This window comes from Nicotiana tabacum, chromosome 10 (genome assembly GCF_000715075.1).
Source record: "Nicotiana tabacum cultivar K326 chromosome 10, ASM71507v2, whole genome shotgun sequence".
NCBI lineage: Eukaryota > Viridiplantae > Streptophyta > Magnoliopsida > Solanales > Solanaceae > Nicotiana > Nicotiana tabacum.
In genome coordinates, this window is record NC_134089.1 from 6,344,493 (window position 1) to 6,354,358 (window position 9,866).

A 9,866-nucleotide genomic window follows, 5' to 3' on the forward strand; every position below is an offset into this window, starting at 1 on the left:
CCTTCATTACCACTAGTGCACCGGAGCATACTCTCATCACTCCATTTTCTGCAATGATTTTGAACCCTTTTGATTCTAGGGCTCCCACAGAGATGAGATTCTTCTTCAAATCCGGTACATATCGAACATCTATCAATGTTCTGATCATTCCATCATGGTTCCTTAATCGTATTGAACCAATGCCATATGAGGTAAGAGGGCTGTTATCCGCTGTGTGGATGACTCCATATTCTCCTTCTTGAAATTCCACGAACCAGTCCCTGTTAGGACACATATGATAGCTACAAGCCGAGTCCATCAACCATATGTCTGATGATGTTGATGACTCTGTTGTAACTAATGAGAAGTCTGAATCATCACAATCAGCTACATTTGAATCCATAATAGCCTTTCCATTGTTATGTTTGGCCTTATTCTTCAACTTCGGACAGTCTTTCTTCCAGTGCCCTTTTTCTCGACAAAAGGCACATTCATCTTTGCTGGGTCTGGATCTTGACTTGGATCTTCCCTTCTTTGTCCTCGTTTGATTTTGAGGACGTCCCCTCACAAATAGTGCTTCTCCTTCTCCGCCATTCTGTTTTTCTCGCTTTCTTTGTTCATAGCTGTACAAAGCTGAACAAACTTCTCTGAGAGAAATTTCGTCATTTCCATGGAGTAGAGTAGTTTCAAGGTACTCGTACTCATCAGGAAGTGACGCCAACAACATTAAGGCCAAGTCACCATCATCATAAGTTGTATCCATATTTTGCAAATCTGTGACCAACTTATTGAAACTGGTGATATGTTCATTCATCGTGGTACCAGGAACATAGGTGAAGTGAAACAGTCTCTTCTTCATGTACAATTTATTTTGACTGTTTTTCTTCAAAAATTTATCCTCCAGTGCTTTCCATAATTTACTTGCAGAAGTTTCCTTTGTGTATGGATATTTCTGCTCTCTAGCAAGGTAGGATCGAATGGTACCGCAAGCAACACGGTTGATAATTCTCCAATCTTCTTCTCCAATAACATCTGGTTTCTTTTCTTCAATGGCCAGATCTAGCCCTTGTTGAAAAAGGACATCTAGAACCTCGCCTTGCCACATCCCAAAATGTCCGGATCCGTCAAAAATTTCTACCGCAAATTTCGCATTTGACACAATTCTTGTCATAAGCGAAGATGCCAATGATGACGTATTGTTGACATTTGATGTAGATTCTTCTTGTTTATTGTCCCCCATATTTGACACAAATATTATTTAATAGCTGACGACACAAATCAAGATTATTTCCTTTCTGATGTAGAAGATCAGACTAAGCTGCAACTACAGAGCATACTCAGACAGAACCTTGACTCAGTTACCAAGATAAATCTTTTCTGATGTGGAAGATCAGACTATGCTGCAACCACAGAGCATACTTAGACAGTACCTTGGCTCTGATACCAATTGTTGCGGAAGCCAAATGTATATAGTGTGAATAAGTCACAACTACTATACCAAAATTATGACAGCCACCAAATAATAAATAAGACAATAAAGCAACAATAAAGGGAACACCAGAATTTACGAGGTTCGGCTAATTTTGCCTACTCCTCGGACACAACCAAAAATTTTATTTCACTCCAAAAATACAAGTGAAATAATACTAAAGAGAGAAGATACAAATGTCTTAAACAGATGAGAAGGCAAATGAGAGGTGTGTTTCAATCCTAAACATTAGGCCTTCTTTTATAGGGGAAAAATCCCCACCAAACTTAACTCCCAACCAATGTGGGACTTTGGCATTTTGCCAAACTTCAACACGGCCTTCTCGAACCCTGTATAATTGCGAGATACTTATTTATGCAGTAGGCTGCCCTTTGTCCTAAATAACACGTCTATGACGTATAATTTTGTAACCACTACGCTAGAAACTTGAAATATTTATTTGACAATTTAATTAATAATGTTATCCACCCCTTGATAAACTATTGCTCTTTAGGTTACTACTGATTTTAGCAAGATTATGATGATTGTAGTAAACTGAACAGATATTTTACTGATTTTCGGATGACTGAACATAATCTTTTAGATAATCATGTTGTAGTAACTGATCAGATTCTATCCTCTAGAATTTTGAGCGTGCATGAACCTTGGGAAGTGAAAAGACACCATCATTTAACTACAGTATTTGAAGGGGTTTGTAACCATTAAACCTTGAATATATACCATTATAAATATAGAATCATGCAACCATATGTTTTTCAATTGTCTTAGTAGTATTATCACTAAACTTTCTTCTAAATTCAACTATGGCAAGAAAGCTTTCAAATCTGAAGTTGAAAACCCTGGTTTTTTATGATGATTATAGTGATCATGAAGATGAAACAAAGGACATTGGAAAAGAGTTAGACCTTCCCTTAGAGAAACTGAACCTTGGTCCAAAAAAGAAACTCCTTGTGCTTAATCTTGGAGGGCTGCTGGTTCATAGAGTGCATCGTCGCGACTGGTTCACTGTTGAAAGCTACAAACCGGACTTAGTTTGTGGAAATTTCTCAGGTTTGAGTGTGTGTGTTGTGTGTGTAAAAAATGATTTATTGATGTTTGGTTAATTGTGATGATCTTTATTTGTTGGTTTAACTTGTGTTGTGATGCCTTGTTAAAAGCAGTTTTCAAGAGACCATTTTGTGATCAATTTATGAAGTTTTGCCTCGAAAGATTTGAAGTCGGACTATGGTCATCTGCAATGGAGTTAGTATTTCAATTAAAATGTTTTAAACCTAGTAAGTTAATAATAATTTCTTGAAATTATTGTTCCTATAGCTTTGCTTTTGTCCGTATAATAGGAGAAACATGGATGCTATTCTAGACAACATCATGGTTGGACTTCGACGAAAGTTGTTATTTGTATGGGTAAGTGGCTTTCAATTTAATCTAGCAAAGAACTCTTTTTGTTTATTGAGGTTAAATTAGGGAAGTCTTGCAACACCGTTAAAGTTGTTCCATTGTGACCTATAAGTTACGGGTTCGAGCCATAAAAACAGTCACTGAAGCTTCATCAAAATAGGTTGCTTACATCACCCTCCCTTGGGTGCGCCCCTTCTACGTATCTTGTGTAAACGTGGGATATTTTGTGCACCAAACTACCCTTTTAGGTTAAACTTGAGAAAGAAGTCTTAGAGCAACGGTAAAGTTGTCTCCATATGACCTATAATTCACGGGTTCGAGCCATAAAATCAGCCACTAATACTTGCATCAGAATAGGCTGCTTACATCATCTTCCCTTGGGGTGCAGCCCTTCTACGCATCCTGTCGTGCACCAAGCTACTCTTTTAGGTTAAACTTGAGAAAGAAGCCTTGGAGCAATGGTAAAGTTGTCTCCATGTTACCTATAACTCACGTGTTCGAGCCGTGAAATTAGCCACTGATGCTTGCATCAGAAATAGGCTGCTTACATCACTCCCTTGGGGTGCGGCCCTTTCCCGTATCTTGTATAAATACGGGATGTTTCATGCACCAGGCTATCCTTTTACGTTAAATTTGTGAAAACGAACAAATCTTTTGAAATTTCATTTGTTTTGTAGGATCAAGAAAAATGCATTGACAGTGGCTTTAAATGCTTGGAGAAGAAGGACAAGCCCATATTCTTGAAACAACTGAAGAAAATTTGGGAAAACAAGTATCATATCCTTCCTTTTCGTGGGGGAAAATTTTCAGAATCCAACACACTTTTGATTGATGATGAGCCCCACGTAGCTCTACTTAACCCTGTACGTTTTGCATTTCATTGAAAACTAGAGTACGAGATTGGCTATAGACATAAGAAATCTCTTTATAAAAAGACTAACTTATGATAATTCTTGTTTGATTTGCAGCCTAATACAGCGGTTTTCCCTCCTGTTTTCAAAGTTGGAAAAGGCAAAGACACGTTACTTGGTAATATATTCTACTAGTCCATGTTGACGGATTGAGTTTAACTTTTATACACTGTCAAGTCGTTTAGAAGTGATTAATTTATATTTTACACATATTGAATAGGTCCTAACGGCGATCTACGGAAGTTTCTGGAAGGTGTAGCAGATGCAGATGATGTTCCAACGTACGTGAAAGAACATCCTTTTGGACAACCTGCAATAACAGCTTCTCATCCTGATTGGAATTACTATGTTAAGATAATTCTCCGTTTTGGCATAAAAAAGGAAGCTTCTGAAGTTTAGTCGTTGAGATTTTACTTGATATGGGCTAAAACTTATATAACTATGTTTTACTTAATGTTTCAAGTACAACCTATTGTCACAATGTCAATGATCTACTACTGTTTGCTACAATATGTGAGGAATGGTTCCCTCACCTATGCAATATAAATGTCTTTACAGTTTATAACTACACCCAAACGTCTCTATAACAGCTGCATTGTTCCGATATTTTGGATGTTATATTGAAGTGCTACTATAAAGGACATATATTATAGCATAACATAATAATAGATTCCGGAAAAAACTTGACTTTTATAGTGAATAGCTGTTATATAAAGATAGTGTTATAGAAAAGTCTAATGTACTATGTCCTTACTTGCTTTACTAATTGCAACAAAGCCTTTGAGGAAGCATATATAACATAGATGTATAGGTTGAACAACCAACCAATCAACGGAAGTACTCTATTTTGAAGCTTGCTAACATTGACGCATTAAAATAAAATGAGGTTACAACGTACTCAATATATTCTCACAAGTGAGGCTTGAGGCGGATAGTATGTACGCATACCTTACCCCTACCTTGTAGAGGTAGAGAGGCTCTTTCCGAAAGAGAATACAGCCTCAGAGAAACTGCATTAAGCCTTTCACAACTAACTAGGCATAAAAACATGATATAAATATAAGAATAAGTGAGTCCTCTTGGACTTCCCACTGACATTAGTGCGGTGGGGTTGGGGCGTTTAGTATGCATGCAGACCTTACTCCTAATTTGTGCGGGTAGAAAAGCTGTTTCCAAAAGACAATACAGCCTCAGAGAGACGCTGCATTAAGCCTTTCACAACTAACTGGGCATAAAAACATGATATCAATATAAGAATAAGTGAGTGTTCTTGGACTTAAGACTGACATTAATGCAACTATATAGCATCTGTTCCTAGGTAAAATCCTTCAAAGAGAAAAGAACAAAGATCTGTATAGACATTACAACAACCAGAAAACAAAAGATATATTAGCCCTCTTCTAGTCATGTCAGCATACTTCAAAGTTTCTAAGGCATTCCTACAATGATTCCTCAAGTTACAATCAGCAGTCAGGAAAACAAGGAATCAGCTAAATGGAAAAGAAACTATCGTCGAGTTTGCTTTCCCGACTTAACAAGCTACTCCATAGGTATAGACAGGTTAATATCAGGATATGGTCTCTGCTCAAAAGTTGGTTCCGATCCATTACAGTCAGAAGTGTCGGTAGATGTGGAATTTGGCATATCTTTGTTGCTCGTGCTGTTATCGACCTCTCCGTGGTTTTGCATTGGTATTTGAGGTGCCTGAGTTAGAGTCATGTTGTTCACAAGTGGTGCATGTGATACAGGTCTTACCATTGAAACAGGGTCCGGAGAGCTGTGGATAACGGGAGCCATTCTTGGTTCGACTTGGTGATGCTTTCTTTTATTGTGTTTTATAAAAGCATTTGGCATGAAACTTCCGACCACCATCTAGCGACATAAGAAGAAATGGCATCAATAAAGGGTATGCTATTGATGTTGGCTGTGGACACGTACAACAGAAAAGATAATTGGCCTACAATTATTACTCCGTATATAATAACATAACAGGACTTACTTGGATGGGGCTTGCAGCGATAAGTGAACCAGCAATACCACCACCAATAACACGGCCATCTGGGCCAGCCAATGAAACACTTAATCCACCAGACCTACTTTTCATGCCACCATTTTCAGAAACAGTGTAAGATCCAGTTAACGCTAAGATCTCAAAGCGCCCCTGCATCAGCAGAGTAACTAAATATGAATTTTCCAGGATATAAAAGGCAATAACTCCTGTTTTCTCATAGATGACATAACAACTCTTAAACAAAACGCACATGAGAACTGAGGTAGCAAAATGATGCAATGAAATTCAATGGCTATATAATTACGTCAGCAAGTGTATTAGGTTAGTCATTCATGGGAAAACCTAGAACTGCTTTTCCTTTCTAGACTGCAAAAACACTTTTCGTGCTGAAGAGAACAGGCATGTAAACTGAAAAGAATTAGGGAGCATAAATTAATCCAAGTGAGACGGCGATAGGACATCTGTGATCCGACAACCATTTTGATTCAGACGTGTAGTGTCAACTCTATTTGATCCTATCCATAATTAAATGATGCCAATCTGAGCTTAAGTTTGGCTGCTAACAACAATTTATGGGGATCTTTGTTTAGTCATTTAAATTTGAATTTTGGCAAGATGGATCAAACTCAGAACTGTTGTTTTAAAATAAGAACAGCACTTGAACACAATTATCAAACACAAGGAAATAAAACATTAGGCAGAAGGAGAAACACGATTTCTCCAGAATGGTGGACACTGATTCATGCTTTGTACTGTAACAGAAGCAAAGCCCTTTAGAATGAACATGAAAATAGCCCAAATATCGAGAGCTGCAATACAGAAAGTAAATCTGGGAACCCCATTTGAAGGAAATTACTAGAACACAGAAGAGAAGTTACGGCAATCAGTTAAAGATGGGAAGCTCATGCAATAGCACACTTGACCTTCCTAGTGATGGAGATATCTTTGATCCTTAAAATTATTGTGCTTTGATGAATAACCACTGGAGCACCCTACGACGCTTCTCTACTTTTGAAGTTCAACCATGTAAAAGCAATATGGCATTCAGGCTGCACGCCAAAGTTTCCTTGATACATTGATTCAGACAATATATACCACTCTCCTATGAAGTGTTTTAGTCCTAACTTATGGTGTAGATCACAGATACACACATGTAAAGGCGAAATTAATCAAGGTCACCAAGTACACTGCGGGATTGATTTAGTCAATTTCCTATAAATGGTGACACAAATTTTCAAGACCAAACAAAGTCAAGTCACAAACAACTTGTTTTTAATACCCGAGAAATCCCCGAGGCTGACTAGCGCACGGTTCTAACTTGTGACGTGAACCTAACACATCACTCAGGTGCTCTTACTACTGAACCAAAGTCCTGGAGGCAGCAACTACCCTTCACCAGCTATAACAACATTTTCGCAGAATATATACTTTATCAAATAAAATAAAAAAGAAACTATATTTCCGCAGAGAAACCATCTTTTAATTTTTTAGAGCTTGATCTTGAGACTTTCTTTTTTCTTTATTTCTTTGCTTTTTTCAGGTGGGGGTGGTTGAGGTAGGGCAACAACAATAACAGAAGCATCCAATTAGCTAAACCTCAGTAAAAGCTAACACAATCTTAAAAAAGATACAAGGTATACAAGATTAAGAGAAAAACAAGAATAGACATGCCTCATATGTCAAGAGACCACCAGAAGAACCAGGCTGACGAATTGTAACATTAGAAACAGCCCCATTTGCAGACAAAACACAGATCCCTCTTGAACCCTTCTGCACAAAAGAATAAACCTTTCCAGCCACATCCTAAACCAGTACATAACACAAAACATTTCAGATCTGAAAAGGAGATCCTAGTATTTCATTTCATTACATCATTAAAGACACAAAAAATAGACATCAAAAAGAAAAAGAAAAGAAAAGAGAAGAAATTACCTCTCCAGTATGCACAGTAACCACATGTGGCATAAAATCCCCTCCAGCTGTATGTGCAAACAGCTCACCTTCAAACACCAAAAAGCATATCACTCTTACGTCAGAAAAATCATTAGGTAAAACAAACTAAAGCTAACAAAACCAAATCTTGGATTTTTTGCCTTCCTCATTTCAGATTCACTTAACAACAGCAACACAGTGAAGACACACAAATGGGGTCGGTGAAGGATAGTATATACGCAGAACTTACACTATTCTGATAAGTTAAAGAGGTTGTTTTCGATTTATTCAACAACCCAGTGAAGACACACATGTAGGGACTGGAGAGGGTAATATGTATGACCACCTCACCGTTAACCCGGAAAGGATTTGAGGAAGGATTTGAGGTCTAGTTAGGTTAGTATGTACGCTGACGTTAGCAGTCTTGAGACAATAGAGAGGCTATTTCCAATTCATTCCAAAATAAAAAATAAAAAAGACCGCTCTAGGGTTTTTGTCCCTTTAAATCAACAAACATATGAAGATTAACTATTATTTTTTTAGGAATTAACAGATCTTTGAGCAAAATCTCTTAACAGAACTTACCCAAAGAAGCAATTAATTGCAAGTTACCAGAAGAACCAGAAGGTCTGCCACGTCCTCTTTTAGAGGAAGAAGAAGAAAAAGCAGAAGAAGGCGGTGACGTTATAGTAAAACCTGACGGTGGTGTCACTCCACCACCACCACCACCACCAGCAGCAGGTGACGTCACTGCCGCCGCCGCCACTGCTGCTTTAGCTGCAGCTGCTGCTGCAGCTGCTTTTATATATTGAGGTGTTAAGTTCCCTTCTGCATCATACTTTCTTGGCCTCCCTCTCTTCTTTTTCTCCCCACCACTACCCACTACCCCACCACCCCCACTACCCACGACCACCACCCCTACTACCCCCTCAGTTGTTGTCATACCCATGTTCATGTTCGTGTTCATATTCAGCATTTGTTGTGGCACAACCCCACTACCACTGCCACTTGTCAAACTCCCATTGGCTGCTACTGCTGTTACTGGTGGTGGTTGGGGGTGTGGTGGTGGCGGTGGTGAGTCATATTCTGAGTTAACACCGAGTGAACCAGATTCTGTACTCTCTTTGTCTTCCATTTCCATCATTTTTTTCCCTAAAAATAAACCCAAAACAGAAAAAGAACACAGTACTGTGGGAAAAAATCAAGAATGTAACTTTAAAATTTAAATAGAGATTAAATTAAAAAATAAAGGTTTGGTTTGAAATAAGGGTTGGTAAACAAATGGCGCCAGAAGGGAAAAGGGGTTTTGGAGATTATTACTACTATTTAGTTTTGATTTTCATAAGTAAAATTTTGTTTGATGTTTTTTGGAGTTTGTAAAGTTGAGGTTCCCTCCATTAATGGGGTCAATGAAGAAAATAAAGTGAAGAAAAAACAACTGATATAGTAATTGCCCCTTGTCTAGACTCTACACCTAGTACTTGTTAATTGTGATGAAATGTCCAAAATGTCCCCAGTTTACTTTCTATGTTCTCATAATTACCCTTTTATATTTTTTGCCTTAGATAAATGACAAGATTTTGTTTTCATTTTTGGAGATTTATGATTTTATGAATTATAATTACCAAATCTCATTAATTTTCCATAAATAGGAGAAGTGGTGTTAAAGAAAATATTAGTACATGTTATCCTATTCACTCATTAGAATATACTATAAAATATCTATGTTATATATATTGATAGGACAAATAATTTTTGCATTAAACTTTATTGAATTTTCACTTTATTCTCTGGATTATATTATCAGCTTGATATGAAAGGTTACGTATTACTTTTAGGGCTATGCATAATATGATAAATATTGAATTATCATATCAAAATATAAAAAAATGGTATTTAATGTTCAATATTTTGATATTTAATATGGTATTTGTTTTAAAATTTTTAAAATTTTCGTATTAGATATAATATTTAGTATTAAAAGAATATCGATATTGTACTGATATATGTAATAAGTTATGCAATGCATATATTATTGATTATAGCATATCAAGTTATATAAAAAAAAATTGTTTCACACACGGTGTCCGGTACCCACATTGGTACCCGACTAAATACGGATTCACACAGAGAAGTTCAACATTGG

The 9,866-nt window shown here is 37.1% G+C and overlaps 2 protein-coding genes across 2 annotated transcripts; one reads left to right on the forward strand and one right to left on the reverse strand.

Moving 5' to 3' along the window:
• Positions 1-2,231: 2,231 nt before the first annotated feature.
• On the forward strand, positions 2,232-4,344 carry LOC107774333 (putative FCP1 homology domain-containing protein C1271.03c). The gene is made up of 6 exons (XM_016593828.2): positions 2,232-2,518; positions 2,629-2,710; positions 2,806-2,872; positions 3,544-3,729; positions 3,835-3,895; positions 3,998-4,344. Exons 1-6 carry the CDS (start codon positions 2,272-2,274, stop codon positions 4,174-4,176), a joined length of 822 nt encoding a protein of 273 aa, XP_016449314.1. The 5' UTR covers positions 2,232-2,271; the 3' UTR covers positions 4,177-4,344.
• A 716-nt stretch (positions 4,345-5,060) lies between these two features.
• LOC107774331 (AT-hook motif nuclear-localized protein 1) lies at positions 5,061-9,144 on the reverse strand. Its single transcript, XM_016593827.2, has 5 exons — positions 8,306-9,144; positions 7,721-7,788; positions 7,460-7,591; positions 5,777-5,938; positions 5,061-5,649 (listed from the first exon to the last, which is right to left on the reverse strand). The coding sequence occupies exons 1-5, from the start codon at positions 8,862-8,864 to the stop codon at positions 5,317-5,319; spliced, it is 1,254 nt and encodes a 417-aa protein (XP_016449313.2). The 5' UTR covers positions 8,865-9,144; the 3' UTR covers positions 5,061-5,316.
• Positions 9,145-9,866: the final 722 nt, after the last annotated feature.

What these genes read in the sequence shown, in the direction of transcription:
- LOC107774331 (XM_016593827.2), bottom strand. Translation starts at nt 8,864, where the DNA reads ATGATGGAAATGGAAGACAAAGAGAGTACAGAATCTGGTTCACTCGGT. An exon ending in GCAATTAATTGCTTCTTTGG is followed by an intron (nt 7,789 to 8,305) that starts GTAAGTTCTGTT and finishes TGGTGTTTGAAG; the next exon opens with GTGAGCTGTTTGCACATACA. An exon ending in GTGGTCTCTTGACATATGAG is followed by an intron (nt 5,939 to 7,459) that starts GCATGTCTATTC and finishes CTGCTGATGCAG; the next exon opens with GGGCGCTTTGAGATCTTAGC.
- LOC107774333 (XM_016593828.2), top strand. Translation starts at nt 2,272, where the DNA reads ATGGCAAGAAAGCTTTCAAATCTGAAGTTGAAAACCCTGGTTTTTTAT. An exon ending in AGTTTGTGGAAATTTCTCAG is followed by an intron (nt 2,519 to 2,628) that starts GTTTGAGTGTGT and finishes TGTTAAAAGCAG; the next exon opens with TTTTCAAGAGACCATTTTGT. An exon ending in CTATGGTCATCTGCAATGGA is followed by an intron (nt 2,711 to 2,805) that starts GTTAGTATTTCA and finishes TCCGTATAATAG; the next exon opens with GAGAAACATGGATGCTATTC.